The following is a 16,666-nucleotide window of genomic DNA, read 5'->3' as shown; positions in this document are numbered from 1 at the left end:
TTCTCACCTGTCATTTACCAGAACTCCTTGGGTCTCCAGAAATCACAGTGCATCCTGGTGTTGTGCCTCCTCCTCCAGGAAGCCCTCCCTGACCAGCCTCCCCTCTATTAGGGCTGATTATTCTGGTTCCTAACACTTGGGTGTTTCATTGTCTTTAATGTGTGGATCTCTGCATTTGTAGGTAGACTTTGTCCTTCCAGCAGGCTAGAGCACAGAGGCTGTGTGGGTTCCTCCCCTGTCTGGGCCTTACTCTCCTCTCCTGTAAGGAGGACAATAATGACAGCAGTAATAGTCCCCTGTGCCAGGCCCAGCCGGTCTTCCCAGGCCATCCTCTGGGACTATTTGTGCCCCACCCCACTAGGGGGCAAGTTCGAGCCCCCCAACCCCACCACCCTCCTACAATTTTACAGATAGGAAACGCAGCCCAGGAAGTCTTGGTCTTGCTCAGGGTCAGGAACAGGCCCTGCATGGGTCACACTGGGAGCAGGTGGTGGGGTGCCCAGGCCCGAAGGGCACATGTGGCTCAGTTCAGGAAAGTCCTCTCAGCTCATGTGTCGCTTCCACAGTGGGACCGTTGCCACTGCCATAGGAGAGTCCCATCACGGGGCAGATGGCAGTGCTTGGGCCTGGTGCCCTCCATCTCCAACCAGCCTGCCCCCATTTCATGCACGTGGTGATCTGGCTGCCCCACCCCCCACCCACCCTCAGAATCTCCTGCAGCCAGGAAGACAGTGTGCCTCATAATAACTACGGCTGTGATTTTGCATGCATTTATTTCCTTACCCATCACAACAGCCTGAGAAGGAAGGTTCTCTTTGTATTATCTCCATTTCACAAGCAGAGAAACTGAGGTTCAGTGAGGTTAGGGACTCTCCAGGGCCACACAGCTGCTAGGTGGCAGAGCAGCCCTGGGCAGGCTGGCCTCCCAGGTGGAGGGTTGGAAGCAGGAGGGGAGAGGCCTACCAGGCTCATGCAAGGCCGCAGGGCCTCCAGTGCACAATTCAAGTCTTATTCTGTGACCGTGGCAATCAGTGAGTGGACCCCTCTGCTCCAGCCTCCCCAGGATACCGGGGGTAACTGAAATACTCTCCCAGACTGCTGCCAGGACACCATGACAGGTGCAGAACCAGTCACAGGGGGTGCTCGGGAAGTGGGGTCGGGGCTGCTGAGTTTGGGGTGCCAGAGATAAAGCTGGGGAAACAGGTCAGTGTGGGGGTTGAGGAGGCCAGCAACCTGGGGAGATACCCTGACACAAGGCAAGTGCAGGCCTGACCTGGGGCAAGTCCATTGTGACTCTCTTGGCCCCAGGCACTGTGCTTGAGGTTCCTGCTGCCTCATGCTGGGGCAGAAATCACAAGATCTTCATAGGGCAAAAGCTAAAACCAATGGCAGGCTAGAAGTGCTGCCTCTCGAAGGGCCGTAAGGCTTAGGGGAGATGTGTGTGGACCAGGGGCCCCAGGAAGACCCAGCAGGGCTCTGAGCCCCTGGCAGCCTGAGGTCCTGATCTTGCCCCAAGGATGGTTCTGGAAAGGCGATAATATTCCAGCAGCTTTGACAGTACCAAATGGGGCACATGGCTGCAGTGAGATGACCTAGAGCAGCTGGGAGGTCCCTCAGGCCCATTAGACACCCCAAAGGCAGGAGGAGATAGCCAAGGTTAGAGAAGCAGTGAGTGTGGGGAGGATAATTCCACAGCCTGGGAGAGAGGTAGATCCCTAGGCACCCCCAGCCCTGGAGCATCCCACCACACAGCAAGCTTGTCCCTCTCCTCCTTACATCTATCCTCTACTGTCAGATTCTCCTATTCCCCACTCCCCTCACCCTAGAGTCTCCAAGCAGGGTGTGCAGGTATTTTAGGTAAGAAAGTGACCGGGTGTGGCGGCTCACGCCTGTAATCCCAGCACTTTGGGGAGCTGAAGCAGGAGGATCGCTGTCTGGGCAACAAGGCAAAACTGTCTCTACAAAAAAACAAAACAACACTTTAGCTTGGTGTGGTGGTGCAAGTCTGTAGTCCCAGCCACTTGGGAGGCTGAGGTGGGAGGATGGCTTAGGCCCGGGCAGTCAAGGCTGCAGTGAGCCATGATTCTGCCACTACATCCAGCCTGGGCAACAAAGTGAGACCCTGACTCAAAAAAAGAAAAGAAAAGGCCGCTGCAGTGGCTCACACCTGTAATCCCAGTATTTTGTGGGCAGATTACTTGAGGTCAGGTGTTCGAGACCAGCCTGGCCAACAAGGTGACACCCTATCTCTACTAAAAATACAAAAATTAGCTGGGTGTGGTGGCGCACACCTGTAATACCAGCTACTCAGGAGGCTGAGGCAGGAGAATCGCTTGAACCCAGGAGGTGGAGGTTGCAGTGAGCTGAGGTTGCGCTACTGCACTCCAGCCTGGATGGCAGAGTGTGACTCCGTCAAAAAAAACAAAAGAAAGAAAGAGAAAGAGAAAGAGAGGAAGGGAAGGGGAGGGGAGGGGAGGGGAAGGGAAGGGAGGGGGAAAGAGAGGGAGAAGGGGAGGGAAGAAGGGAAGGGAAGGGAAGGGAAGGAAAAAAAAAAAAAACTGAGCGTTTCAGTATCTAACATTGTGATTGACACTGTCGCCCCCTGGAGCCCAATCTGAGAATCAGCAGGATTCTCCTTGAGGGTTCTGAAGGCAAAGACCAAGACTGGGGGCCTTTTCCCTGCAGGCTGAGGTGGATTTCCAGATGCAGAGACCTCAACTTAATTAACTGATCCCCGGGAAACATTGAAGGACTGATACAGCACAGCCAACATGAGCCAAAGGCAGCTGTGTGGAGGCGCAAGCTGATGCAGTGGTGCCCGCAGCTGTACAGTTGTTCATTCATATGCAAGCAAAGAACTGGGGCCCAACTCCATCACCCACTCCTGTCCCTGCCCCTCTGCCTTGCCCTGGCTACTGCAGCCCAGCCTCTTCTCAGCCCGGGTCTGCCTACACAGGCCTGACCACTGTATGCCCAGCACCCACTACATTCTCTGGGGTTGTTCAACTCTGTCCAAAGTCAGCTCCAGCCCATTGATCTATTCAGTTCAGACGAGGCCCTCCTCAAATGGCTGGCTTTGCAGCGTGCACTGTCCTGTCCCCAGACTCTGGGATAGCCAGTCTTTTTTTTTTTTTTGAGACGGAGTCTTGCTGTGTCGCCCAGGCTGGAGTGCAGTGGCACAATCTCAGCTCACTGTAAACTCTGCCTCCCGGGTTCATGCCATTCTCTTGCCTCAGCCTCCCGAGTAGCTGGGACGACAGGCGCCCAACACCATGCCCAGCTAATTTTGTGTTTTTAGTAGTGACAGGGTTTCTCCATGTTGGTCAGGCTGGTCTCGAATTCCCAACCTCAGGTGATCTGCCTGCCTTGACCTCCCAAAGTGCTGGGATTACAGGTGTGAGCCACCATGCCTGGTGAGGCATAGCCAGTCTTAATCCCTGTTCTCATGGAGGGAGGTGGCAAGAGCTGAGGGCAGATGCCCGTAGTTCACAGGAGAGGAAAAGGGCATTCACACAGAAGAAACAGTGTGGGCAAGGAGGTAAGATGGTAGATTCTGGAGAACTCAGAATATGCCAGTCCGGTCCAGCTTGCCATGAAGTTCTAGGCAGGGGCCTTACATGGATGTTGGCTGGTCTGGAGGAACAGGGGGAGCTGGGTAAGGGGTCTTCATCACATGTGTTTTGTTTTTGAAACAGGGTTTCTCTCTGTCACCCAGGCTGGAGTTCAGAAGCACGATCATAGCTCACTGCAGCCTTGAACTCCTAGGCTCAAGGGATTCTCCTGCCTCATTCTCCCATGTAGATGGGACTACAGGCATATGCCACTGTGTCTGGTTACATGTGTCTTCGGGAAAGAAACCTAGGACTGGTGTTGGACTGGAAGGAGGCAAGAGGTAGGGGGAAGAGGTCAGAGGACTCCTAGAGTGAGCTAGCCCACAGGGCTACAGGGTGGCCCTGTCCCTGCGGCCCTTAATTGGATCCCCTGAGGAATTTCTATCATCAATTTGGCAACAGGCCAGGAGCATGGCTCACACCTGTAATCCCAGGTCTTTGGGAGGCCAAAGCAGGAGGATCGCTGGAGCCCTGGAGTTCAAGACCAGCCTGGGCAACATGACAAAACCCCCTTTCTAAACACACGTGCGTGTGTGCGTACACACACACACACACACGATTGGCAACAATCTCCACACTCCCAGTGACTGATGGGCTAGTATAAGCTGTCTCCGGCCAGACGCGATGGCTCACGCCTGTAATCCACTTTGGGAGGCCGAGGCAGGTGGATCACCTGAGGTCAGGAGTTCGAGACCAGGCTGGCCAGCATGGCGAAACCCTGTCTCTACTAAAAAAAAAAAAAAAAAAAAAAAAAATTAGCTGGGCATGGTGGTGGGCACCTATAATCCCAGCTACCTGGGAGGTTGAGGCAGGAGAATTGCTTGAACCGAGGAGGTGGAGGTTGCAGTGAGCCGATATCGCGTCACTGCACTCCAGCCTGCACATCGGAGTGGGACTCTGTCTAAAAAACAAAACAAAACAAAACAACAACAAAAAAACAAAAATCCAGCTGTCTCAGTCCACACAGTGGAATATTGTTCTGCCATGAAAAGGTATTTTATTACAAACATTTTATTATTTTTAATTATAAAGTGTTTTGTAATTGTGTTAAAAAATACATACATACATATATAGATAGATAGATAGATAGATAGATAGATAGATAGATAGATAGATAGATAGATACAGGGTCCTGCTCTGTGGCCCAGACTGGAGTGCAGTGGTGTGATGACAGCTCACTGCAGCCTCCATCTCCCGGGCTCAGGTGATCCTCCCAGCTTGGCCTCCCGAGTAGCTGGGACTACAGGCATTCGCCACCATGCCTAGCTAATTTTTGTATTTTCTTGGTAGACACAGGGTTTCTCCATGTTGCCCAGGCTGGTCTCCAACTCCTGAGCTCAAGCAATCCGCCTGCCTTGGCCTCCCAAAGTGCTGGGGTTACCAGCATGAGCCACCATGCTGGGCCTAAATATTTTAAATATTTTCTTTTTTTTTCTTTTGAGACAGGGTCTCACCCTGTTACCCAGGCTGGAGTGCAGTGGTGCGATTACGGCTCACTGCAACCTTCACTTCCCTGGCTCAGGTGATCCTCCCACCTCATTCTCCTGAGTAGCTGGGACTACAGGAGTGTGCCACCACAGCTGGCTAATTTTTAAAATGTTTTCATAGAGGCGGGGTTTCGCCATGTTGCCCAGGCTGGTCTTGAACTCCTGGACTCAAGCAATCCACTTGCCTCAGCCTCCCAAAGTGCTGGGATTACAGGCATGAGCCACCGCACCTGGCCTTCCTTTTTTTCTTTTGAGACTGAGTCTTGCTTTGTTGCCCAGGCTGGAGTGCAGTAGTGCAATCTCGGCTCACTGCAACCTCTGCCTCCCAGGTTCAAGCGATTCTCCTGCCTCAGCCTCCTGAGTAGCTGCGATTACAGGCATGGGCCACCAGGTCTGGCTAATTTTTGTATTTTTAGTAGAGATGGGGTTTCACCATGATTAGCCAGGCTGGTCTCGAACTCCTAACCTCAAGTAATTCGCCTGCCTTGGCCTCCCAAAGCGCTGGGGTTACAGGCATAAGCCACTGCGCCCGGGCCAACTCCCAGGTTCAAGCCATCCTCCCATCTCAGCCTGTGGAGTAGCTGGGACTACAGGTCCAGCTAATTTATTTATTTATTTATTTTTTGAGACGGAGTCTCGCTCTGTCACCCAGGCTGGAGTGCAGTGGCCGGATCTCAGCTCGCTGCAAGCTCCGCCTCCCGGGTTCACACCATTCTCCTGTCTCAGCCTCCCGAGTAGCTGGGACTACAGATGCCCGCCACCTCGCCCAGCTAGTTTTTTGTATTTTTTAGTAGAGACGGGGTTTCACCGTGTTAGCCAGGATGGTCTCGATCTCCTGACCTCGTGTTCGGCCCGTCTCGGCCTCCCAAAGTGCTGGGATTACAGGCTTGAGCCACCGCGCCCGGCCAATTTGTTTATTTTTATTTTTTTGTAGAGACTCACTATATTGCCCAGGCTGATCTTGAACCCTCGGGCTCACGTGATCCTCTCCGCCTCAGCCTCTCAAATTGCTGGGGTTACAGGTGTGAGCCACCGTGCCCTGCCTACAGGTCTTTTGAATGCTGCATCCTATAGATACTTTTTTCCTTCAATCCAGAAGCCAAAGCATAATTCACTAAATTCTTCAGAGCTGTCTTGGTGAGTTCAGGTGGTCTGCAAACCGCTATTTCCAGAGGGCTGGCATGGCGGCCTGTGTCTTCCTCCTTGCAGCCCTGTCCAGGCCCCTCCTCTTCTTGGCTCCCACTCTCTAGGCAGTTACTGGTTACCTACTCCGTCCTTCCCGGACTTGACTGTTGCGCATCTCCAGGGCTTCCGCCTTGCTAGTCTTCTCTTCCTCAGACCCTTTAGCCTGAGAGTGTGTTCCCCAGGGCTTTCCTTGGCCGGAGGGCAGGCGGAAGCTGTCTTCTTGGGGCGCCCACCCTGGCCATCCCATGCAACCGTCCCTCCTCCACACGGTCCTGCTTTCATCTTAGCGAGGGCAGAGCTAAGATCCTGCGCCTCCCTCAGGGACTCAGGGACACAGGTTACTTAGGGCCGAGAGCCCAGGAAGCCTTGAGAGGGCAAATGCGATGGCTCCGAAGAGCCATAGGGCGGCGCAGCCAGCGGTTGGGCCCCACGCCCTGCTTTCCGCAACCTCACGCCACCCAACCCCACCCCATGCCACCCTCCGCCCCGCAGCTGCCCCAGCCCACAGTCCCCAGTCTCTGCAGCTTCTGAATGTGCCCCCGCCATCTGTGGACGCCAGAAGCCATGGGCACTGGAGAATGTCAGGGAAACATCAAGTTCTTCCTTGGGATCCGAGGGCTAGGACGGAGCTCCCGGAAGCACCAGGGGCCCCAAGAGTTTGGCCACCCTCCACACCCACCCCGCGCAGGGTCCACCACCTTCTACCCCCATCCCAAGCTGGGATTCTCTCTGCCCTTAACCCGCTTCCGTGCCATGTCCACCTCCCCCAGACTCGGCGCTGGAGATGCCCCACCTCGGCTGCCGCCGGCGGGGACCGAAGGTGCAGCTGGGCCCGGCGATGCCGGGCCATGAGTAAAGATCTGGAGGACGCGGAGCTGGCCAGGGTCCGGGTTGCAGGCCACGCCGGAGTCCGCGCTGCAGCGGGGATCCGAGCCCGCTTTCAGGGTCCAGGGGCGTGGCGGCCTGGCCCTCAGCACAGTGGCCCACAGCCCTGCCTGAGGGTTGTGCTCCCGACTGCGCCCGGCTCTGTCCCCCGCCCCCACCACACCCCAGGTAAAAGCGCGCGGGAAGGGACTGGGAGAGCGCCGGACAGGAAGCCCGGACTGAGCGCGGGGGCTGGGATCTGGAACCCCAACGCGGTGGCCGCGGGCCCGCGCCGGGACAGACCCGGGCTCCACTCTCACACCAACACTACGCGGTAGATGGGCTACAGTTCCTGGTCCTAGGGCTTCCAGGAGCCGGAGCCACACAAAATGAAGGGGTTCACTGGTAGTGGTTCCCAGACTTCGTTGCATATTAAACCTCCCTGGAGAACTTAAAACTCCAGTGCCCAGTCCTATGCAATCAGATCCCGGGTCTCCCCTGTGCAGCGCCCGTGGAGAGCCAGCGATGTGGAGGGTCGAGGTCACCCAGTTCTTTAGGGACAGGGTCTCACTGCCACCCAGGATGGAGTCCAGTGGTGCGATCATGGCTCACAGGAGTCTCGACCTCCAGGGCTCAAGCGATCCTCCAGCCTCAGCCTCCCAAGCAGCTGGAAGCACAGGTGCTTGCCACCATGTGTGGCTTGAGACCAGGTCTTGCCATGTTTCCCGGGCTGGTCTCAAACGTCTGGGCTCAAGCGACCCTCTCGTCTCAGGCCTTCCAAAGTGCTGGGATCACAGGGGTGAGCCACTGCCCCTGGCCCCATCCAGCTCCTTCAGCCTGGATTAACAGAGTCCAGTTACAATAGTGGGCTGGGGAGTCACCGACTTGGCCAGAGAAGACACCTCCGGAATGACTAGCCTGGAGGTGTCAAGTTTTTGTTGCAGGGTAAGGTTTCAAGACTGGCTGGGCCAGCTGTACTGTTAACCCAGCAGGGAGGCAAGCAGAGGGGTAGTCCCGACTATGTCCCATGTCCAAGAGTTTCCCTCGCCTCGAAGGAACCCAGGTCAGCATTCCTGGCCAAGATATACTTTTTCTTTTTTTCTTTTTTTTTTTGAGACGGAGTCTCGCTCTGTCGCCCAGGCTGGAGTGCAGTGGCCGTATCTCTGCTCACTGCAAGCTCCGCCTCCCAGGTTCACGCCATTCTCCTGCCTCAGCCTCCCGAGTAGCTGGGACTACAGGCGCCTGCCACCTCGCCCAGCTGGTTTTTTGTATTTTTTAGTAGAGACGGGGTTTCACCGTGTTAGCCAGGATGGTCTCGATCTCCTGACCTCGTGATCCGCCCGCCTCGGCCTCCCAAAGTGCTGGCATTACAGGCTTGAGCCACCACGCCCGGCCGATCTACTTTTTCAAACTTGTTATTTTTTAGTTATTTATTAAAACTTGAGATGCTGGTCGTGCGCAGTGGCTCACGCCCAGCACTTTGGGAGGCCGAGGTGGGCAGATCCCCTGAAGTCAGGAGTTCAATAGCAGCCTGGTCAACATGGTGAAACCGTCTCTACTAAAAATACAAAAGTAGCTAGGCATGGTGGTGCACGCCTGTAATCCCAGCTACTCCCACCTGGGAGGTGGAGGTTGCAGTGAGCCAAGAATATGCCACTGCAGAGGAAACTGTTTAAAAAAAAAAAAAAAAAAAAAATTGAGATGTTACTATGTCTCAATAGGGGTCACTATGTCGACCAGGCTGGAATGCAGTGGCTGTTCACAGGCACAGTCATAACTCACTGCAGTCTGGAACTCCTAGGCTCAAGCAATCCTCCAGCCTCAGCCTCCAGAGTAGCTGGGACTACAGGAACGCACCACTGCACCAGGCTCTAAAGGTAGTTTTCAAAGTTGTATCTGGAAAGTATTGTTTCTTTCAGAATGATGTAACAGTTTTGATATTTCATGGCAGATTTCTCTCTAATTCAGCAGAAACCTGAAAGTAGGAATCAGGGACATTTTAGCATCATAGTTCTATATAAATATATATCCTGGGCCAGGCACAGAGGCTCATGCCTATAATCCCAGCTACTGAGGAGGCCAAGGTGGAAGGATTGCCTGGGCGCAGGAGTTGGAGGTGAGCTATCATCTTACCACTGCACTCCAGCCTGAGCAAGACATTGTCTCAAATAAATTTTTAACTTTACTTATTTTTTTTGAGATGGAGTCTTACTCTGTCACCCATGGGGCTGGAGTGCAGTGGTGCGATCTTGGCTCACTGCAACCTCCGCCTCCCGGGTTCAAGCAATTCTCCTGCCTCAGCCTCCCTAGTAGCTGGAATTACAGGCGCCCGCCACCAAGCCCAGCTAATTTTTGTACTCTTAGTAGAGATGGGGTTTCACCATCTTGGCCAGGCTGGTCTTGAACTCCTGACCTCGACATCCACCTGCCTCAGCCTCCCAAAGTGCTGGTAAATTTATTCTTAAGACAGGGTCGCCGGGCGCGGTGGCTCAAGCCTGTAATCCCAGCACTTTGGGAGGCCGAGACGGGCGGATCACTAGGTCAGGAGATCGAGACCATCCTGGCTAACACAGTGAAACCCCGTCTCTACTAAAAAATACAAAAAACTAGCTGAGCGGCCGGGCACAGTGGCTCACGCCTGTAATCCCAGCACTTTGGGAGGCCGAGGCGGGCGGATCACAAGGTCAGGAGATCGAGACCACGGTGAAACCCCGTCTCTACTAAAAATACAAAAAATGAGCTGGGCGCGGTGGCGGGCGCCTGTAGTCCCAGCTACTTGGGAGGCTGAGGCAGGAGAATGGCGTGAACCCAGGAGGCGGAGCTTGCAGTGAGCCAGGATCGCGCCACTGCACTCCAGCTTGGGCGACAGAGCGAGACTCCGTCTCAAAAAAAAAAAAAAAAAAAAAAAAAAAAAACTAGCTGAGCGAGGTGGCGGGCGCCTGTAGTCCCAGCTACTCGGGAGGCTGAGGCAGGAGAATGGCGTAAACCTGAGAGGCGGAGCTTGCAGTGAGCCGAGATCCAGCCACTGCACTCCAGCCTGGGCGACAGAGCGGGACTCTGCCTCAAAAAAAAAAAAAAAAAAAAAAAAAAAAAAAAAAAGACAGGGTCTTGGCTGGACGCGGTGGCTCATGCCTGTAATTTCAGCACTTTGGAAGGCTGGGGCGGGTGGATCACCTGAGGTCAGGAGTTCGAGACCAGCCTGACCAACATGGTGAAATCCTGTCTCTATTAAAAACACAAAAATTAGCTGGGTGTGGTGGCACACGCCCGTAATCCCAACTACTCAGGAGAGGCTGAGGCAGAACTGCTTGAACCTGGGAGGCAGAGGTTGCAGTGAGCTGAGGTCACACCATTGCATTCCAGCTCTGGGCGACAGAGCAAGACTGTCTCAGGGGGCGGAGGGGAAAGGATCTCCCTCTGTCACCCAGGCTGGAGTGCAGTGGTATGTCTGCTCACTGCAACCTCTGCCTCCCAAGCTCAAAAGATCTTCCCACCTTGGTCCTCCCTGCACAGTAGTTGGGACTACAGGCGTGCATCACCACGCCTGGCTAATTTTTATATTTTTTGGCGAGATGAGATTTCACCATGTTGGCCAGGCTGGTCCTGAACTCCAGATCTGCCCACCTTGGCCTCCCAAAGTGCTCGGATTACAGGCATGAGCCACCACACCCAGCCATAATTTTAAAAAATGGCTTCCTGAGGTTTTGCAAGAAAATATGCACCTCTCAATACACAAACAGTTATGGGAATAGAGTACAAGTGAAGTCAAAGATAAAATGTACTGAGAGCTGGGAGTAGGAGAGACAAGGCCCTGGCTGAGGGGATGTCAGTGGGCCTCCCAACACCTCAAGCCAATCCATTTGGAGGTCTCCCAAAGTTCATCAGGAGAACCACATACAGCCAAAAACAGAAAAGGATTCAAGAAAGCCGCATAGGTATCATGCCCTGACCTGCGATGAGGCTGCTCACTTCCCATGACTTCTGCTTGAAACCATTCAACCCTGGTTAGCTCAAGCTGAAGAAATATTTACTAGAAGCCTCAGATATGGGTGCCTAGAAGGAAAAAAATCCAAGTTCTCTGTGTTGGTGCAACCTGTGGGAACTATTGCCCCATGCTCAAAAAGGCCAAACACTAGGCTCCCGTACAGTCCTACAAGGCAGACACTCTGGGAGCCAGATTTTTTCTCTTTTGGAGGGATACCCCAAGTGCTCTCCTCTGGGTACCCGAGTGTTGGAATGGGCGGATGCCAAGACTTCATTCTAGCTCTTGGTCAGCAGCAGCACTAAGGGGTCAATGAGGAGCATCAGAGATTTCACCACTGCTCAACTGCCAGGAGGCTAGTGGGGGCTGACTGAGGAGACACTGAAACACCGAAGCTGCCGCCACCACCGGCTGATGCAAGTTTTATTGAGACAATATACAAACAGGCCATGGAAACAAGGGTTTTGATGCTGGGACCAGTAACGTAAAACGGAATACAAAAATAAAAAGGCACTAATCTGTTAAGAAAAGACACTCGATGTGTTCTAAGAATATAAGTCATTTAATACTGTTAATTTTATAGCACAAAATAAAACAAGCTATGATCCCCAAAAATAATTTTAAAAGCTTACACAGAAAATATTATTGCCTGAAGTTTATGATCTTTAAATTACAGGTCAAAAGAGTTTTACGGTGTTGTTGTTGTTTTTGTTTTAAAACACACAGTGAAGACCGTCTAAGAAGCAAGGCCACTGTTCCTCCTGCAGGGACAACGATCCTGTCTCAGAGACCTGTCTTTCTACTCCTTTAGAAAATAGAACCAGCACAGTGTCCACACCGACAGCAGTTTCCAGGGGCATAGTTCTCCGGTCCCAGAGGGTGGAGTTGAGGCAGAGCTCAGTGGTGTCCACAGAAAGCATTAGTCTTAGGTACTGTGTTAAAACAATCAAGAATTCTTTCACGTTTAAGAGGTTAATAACCATAATATTAAAGGATTAAATTATAAACACCTGGCACAAAACCACATCATCCCTTTTCAAAAATAAAATGTTCATATTCCTCTGAGCAAACATCACAAGAGCAGTGGCCATCCTCCTCAGGCCTGCCTTGTCTGTAAACAGCTGTAAAGGAAAGCTAGCACAGTGCCAGGGACACGTGAGCTCCCAGGAGGGCACAGCTGTCCTTCCCTTTCAGCTTTCCAAACATGAGCACAGAAGGTGTCTAGTCTGGGTGACCAAAGTCCTCAAACGGCAGCCGGTCAACACATCATCTTCCTCGTTAACCATGTGGTCAGGTGGTTCCACACAGCACAGACATGGCTGACTTCTGTACCGCAGGTCCTTCCCAGGATACACAAGTTTATAACCAAACAGTCAATGCCCTCTAGTATGTAATTTGTTTCCTTCCCAGGTGAAAAACCATAGTGAGTTAATTTAACATCCAAATATTTCTTAAAACATGGTAGAGCAGAGCAAGTAGCAGTTACGAACACCCACCCTCTAGGTCAGATTTGCACTGCTCTATGGAGCACAACTGTCTTCCCAGACCAGTGGGGAACCCAGGCACGAAGCTGAGCTGAGGCAGGGGTGCTGCTTTCATATGTTTAGTGTGAAAAAGAGAATATCCCTGCCTGATTTAAAAAACTGACAAGGTTGTAAGTCAAAAAGTTTTACTTTTGGCACATATCAGGAGTGCAGAACTCAAGCTCGCCTTGTTTTGAGCTCTGAATCTCCTGACAGCCCTGGATGCCATTTTCATGGGCTGAAGTGATGAGCTGATTAATTATAAAACCAAACCACAGGTATACTCTAGGTATATCTGATTCTGAAGTGCGCCACACAAGGTGAGTTGGGGTATTGGTCAGTAGACAGGGCTGAAAGGAAACCTTGCTTTCCAAAATGGCCACAGACTGCTTGCGCTCTAAGTCAACTGCTGTAATTCAAAGGTGTCAAGTCCTTCAGCTAAATCTGGTTGAAAAAGGCTTAAGGGTCTGTGCCCTCCTTGAACAAGGCACATTCATCCCTCTGCTGGAAACTCCACTCAGGGTTCAACTTGGGCAGGGATGAACCAGGTCACTGGCTAAAGGGCAAACACTATTTCTAGGCAGAGTTTGGGGACTCTGTGATATATCTGCCACTTGTGGGTGCTACGCCAGGCCTGAGCCCAAAATAAGCCAACCTGACACACCTAACCAGAAGCGGCAACTGCCGCAGACCATGCAGAGCAGGAGGCGGCCACCGTTCTCACTGGCAAGGAAGGGCTAATCTCTTAAGAATTTTAGAGGAGAACCACAGATGGGAAGCCATGGTGATAGTTTTCCCAACTGACCATTAATTCTGTCACAGGGAACACTCTCAAGATTCATGAATATGGCAGTTATCTGCCTAATAGAATACTGATTTAAAGAAAAATTGAAAAATGGTTGTTTTGCTGGTTCTGTCTCCAGAAGGCATTGTTCTAAATCTCAAAACCTAGGAACCTCCAGACAGGGCCACAGTCATAGCAGATACTCAGTAAATGACAGTTACTCATTAGGCTGTTGCTACATTTCTAGGTCTGCTGTGTTCACTATAAGCTGAGGCTTGTCTTTACCAGGGCCCAGAAGGGAGAACAGACTGAATTACACAGGGTTCCCAGAATTCTAGTCTGCCATGAGCAGCAGATGACGGATGAACCACACATATATACCAGCTGGCTTGTATGAACAGGCCTCTTTTAGCTAACAGGGAAATGCTTTAACATCAATACACTGATAAGTGGTTAATGATAAACTGGTTAATGGTCTCCCTAGTCACTAAAACACTAAGACATCAAATACATTAACCAATTTCCAGAGCCTGCATTTCCACTGCTTGGGAGCATCAGACACTTACTTAGACTGTGAGACCAGTATCAGCAGCACCAACTTTCTCTGGCAGCCTGGTGAGACTGGGCCTGGGTACGGAGGTCTGGGCTTCAGTGAGTGGAATTTAACGATTCATTAATGAGTCCAATGATTCTATGAACAACCCCACTTTTTAGGGGAATTTAAGTCTTAACCTTAAAGGGGTACATTCACTGAAAAGCTGAACAGAAAACTGGCCAACTGCCCTCCAACCCACTGCTCTTATCACTGGCAAACAAGGTAAGCAAAGGTTTCCCTAAAGTACCCCCCAACTCTGATGCTTTTTAAAACAAAGTAATCCAAGGGGCTGTGCACATAGCATGGCACACCACAGCTGCATTATTTTGTGTGTTTTCTGCTACATGGCAAAACAAACTACTACTGGCAACCAAGACAATAAAGGCCTCTGCTTCAGGGTTGTTCTTTTCAGATTCCTTTAGTTACAGCAGCTTCAGTTTAGAAGCTCAGAGGCATGTGTCATTCCTTGCACTATCATAAAAACCCAACCTGCTACTTAACCTGTTTAGAACACACAAGTCTAGGCCAGGCACAGCGGCTCATGGCTATAATACCAGCACGTTGAGGGGCTGAGGCGGGTGGATCACCTGAAGTCAGGAGTTCGACACCAGCCTGGCCAACATGATGAAACCCCGTCTCTACTAAAAATACAAAAATTAGTTGGGCGTGGTGTGCGCGCCTGTAATCCTAGCTACTCGGGAGGCTGAGGCAGGAGAATTGCTTGAACCCGGGAGGCGAAAACTGCAGGGAGGCAAGATTGCGCCACTGCACCCCAGCCTGGGTGATGGAGCGAGACTCCGTCTCAAAAAAACAAAAAACAAAACAAAACAAAACAAAAAAACCCCACACAAGTCTAATTAATTAGTTTTCCAAAACCAAACCAAACCAAAAGAAAAAAAAAAGCCGGATTTTGGAGTTTTAGGACAGAATTCTCTCTTCCTTAAGGTTCAGTTCCTGTTGTCCAAAGAAAAGCAAGATGGCAGCTGAGCCACTGCTCTGTGGAACAGCAAACATGCAGTATCTCGCCATGGCCTCAGGCTTTCTCTGGTGAACACGACAGAATCAGTCCCATGTACAAACAGGCAGCGATGAGAAGGAAGACCCTTTCCTCGTCAACTTCTCTCCACTTGTGTGCTTCCATCAGTATTTCCAGTTTATGATCCAAAAGAACTCTAAAATCGGCTACTCTTTGACAATACAACTATGATACAAACGTCAGGAGGCAGTCGCTGTGTGCATTCCAAATGTGTGTGCGACTGCCAGTCTGCAGAAAGCTGGACTTCGGCAATGCAGTGTGACTTGCCTATGAGAGAGAATGCTTTCCCACTTCAAAGGAGACTAGGACAGGCAGAACAACAAAGCAGCAGGAAACGGGGCAACGGCAATCACTCATTTTCATCTGGGTTTTGAGGGTCAAAGATTTTGACATGCGTAAAGGGAAAAAGCCCTTTGCGCCCATTCACCTCGCCTTCCCACTGGCCATTTATATTCATCCTTGTGACTTTCACAATGTCACCAACCTGTACGGATGAAGAAGACAAAGTTAGCATTTCTCTGCAACAAGAAAAAGACAGTTTACATTAAATCACAAACACTACCTTATCCAAAGGGCCCATACATTATTATTTAGACACAGAGTCTCACTCTGTTAGCCATGCTGGAGTGTAGTGGTGAGATCACTACTCAATGTAACCTCTAACACCTGGGCTCAAGTGATCCTTCCACCACCACCTCTTGAATAGCTGTGACTACAGGCGTGCACCACCATGCACATTAATTTTTTATAGACAGGGTCTGTCACCCAGGCTGGAATGCGGTGGCACGATCACAGCTCATTATACCTTGAACTCCTGGGATTACCTGAGGTCACGAGTTCGAGACCAGCCTGGGCAACATGGTGAAACCTCATCTCTTCTAAAAAATAGAAAAATTAGCCGGGTGTAGTGGTACATGACTCTAGTCCCAGCTACTCAGGAGGCTGAAGTGAGAGGATGGCTTGAGCCCATGAGGCTGAGGCTGCAGTGAGCCGTGATCGTTCTATGGCACTCCAGACTGGGCAACTGAGTGAGACCCTGCTCAAAAAAACAAAAACACGCACACGCACAAACAGCTTTTGAGCACAAAGCAGCTCCTCCCCAAACCAACCCTTTATTTTGGCTACTAACCCCAACAGGATAGAAATGAACATATGATTCTGAGAACGGTTAAAGTCAAATCACACAAAAAGGTGTATTTTAAAAAAAGACCTTCAGGTGGTAGCCATTGTAGACATTGTGCTCTCTGTTCAGCAGAGCACTAATCTAAGATTCTATTTTGTGTACTCAGGTCCATAAAAACACTACTTGAATATAAGACACGCCTAAGATCTAAGACAATAATAAATAAGCTTTCGTCTGCTTAAACACATACAGAACCAGGCATAGTGGTGCGTGCCTGTAGTTCCAGGTACTTGGCAGGCTGAGGTGAGAGGATTGCTTGAGCCCAGGAGTTTGAGACCAGCCTGTGCAACACAGCAAGACTACATCTCAAAATAAAAACAGGCACAAGGTGGCACAGTCCAGTGGTCCATGCCATGAACTTTGGAACATGCAGGACACCAAACAAATGTCCTGGTTCTGCCACTTTTAGAAACTAC

General features: G+C 51.2%; 2 protein-coding genes across 2 annotated transcripts in view; both read right to left on the bottom strand.

Moving 5' to 3' along the window:
* Positions 1-99: 99 nt before the first annotated feature.
* On the bottom strand, positions 100-9,726 carry LOC126929699 (uncharacterized). Its single transcript, XM_050746297.1, has 2 exons — positions 7,077-9,726; positions 100-259 (listed from the first exon to the last, which is right to left on the bottom strand). The coding sequence occupies exons 1-2, from the start codon at positions 7,750-7,752 to the stop codon at positions 108-110; spliced, it is 828 nt and encodes a 275-aa protein (XP_050602254.1). The 5' UTR covers positions 7,753-9,726; the 3' UTR covers positions 100-107.
* A 1,799-nt stretch (positions 9,727-11,525) lies between these two features.
* The window catches only part of CRKL (CRK like proto-oncogene, adaptor protein), a 40,485-nt gene continuing 35,344 nt past the window's right edge, over positions 11,526-16,666 (bottom strand). Inside the window, exon 3 of the mRNA XM_050746290.1 lies at positions 11,526-15,551. Coding sequence (XP_050602247.1) covers positions 15,417-15,551 — 135 coding nt within the window. The 3' untranslated portion in view covers positions 11,526-15,416. The remainder of the gene's footprint in view (positions 15,552-16,666) is intronic.

The sequence above is a fragment of the Macaca thibetana genome, chromosome 10 (assembly GCF_024542745.1).
Source record: "Macaca thibetana thibetana isolate TM-01 chromosome 10, ASM2454274v1, whole genome shotgun sequence".
NCBI classification, from domain to species: domain Eukaryota; kingdom Metazoa; phylum Chordata; class Mammalia; order Primates; family Cercopithecidae; genus Macaca; species Macaca thibetana.
This window is presented reverse-complemented; position numbering and strand designations above follow the sequence as displayed.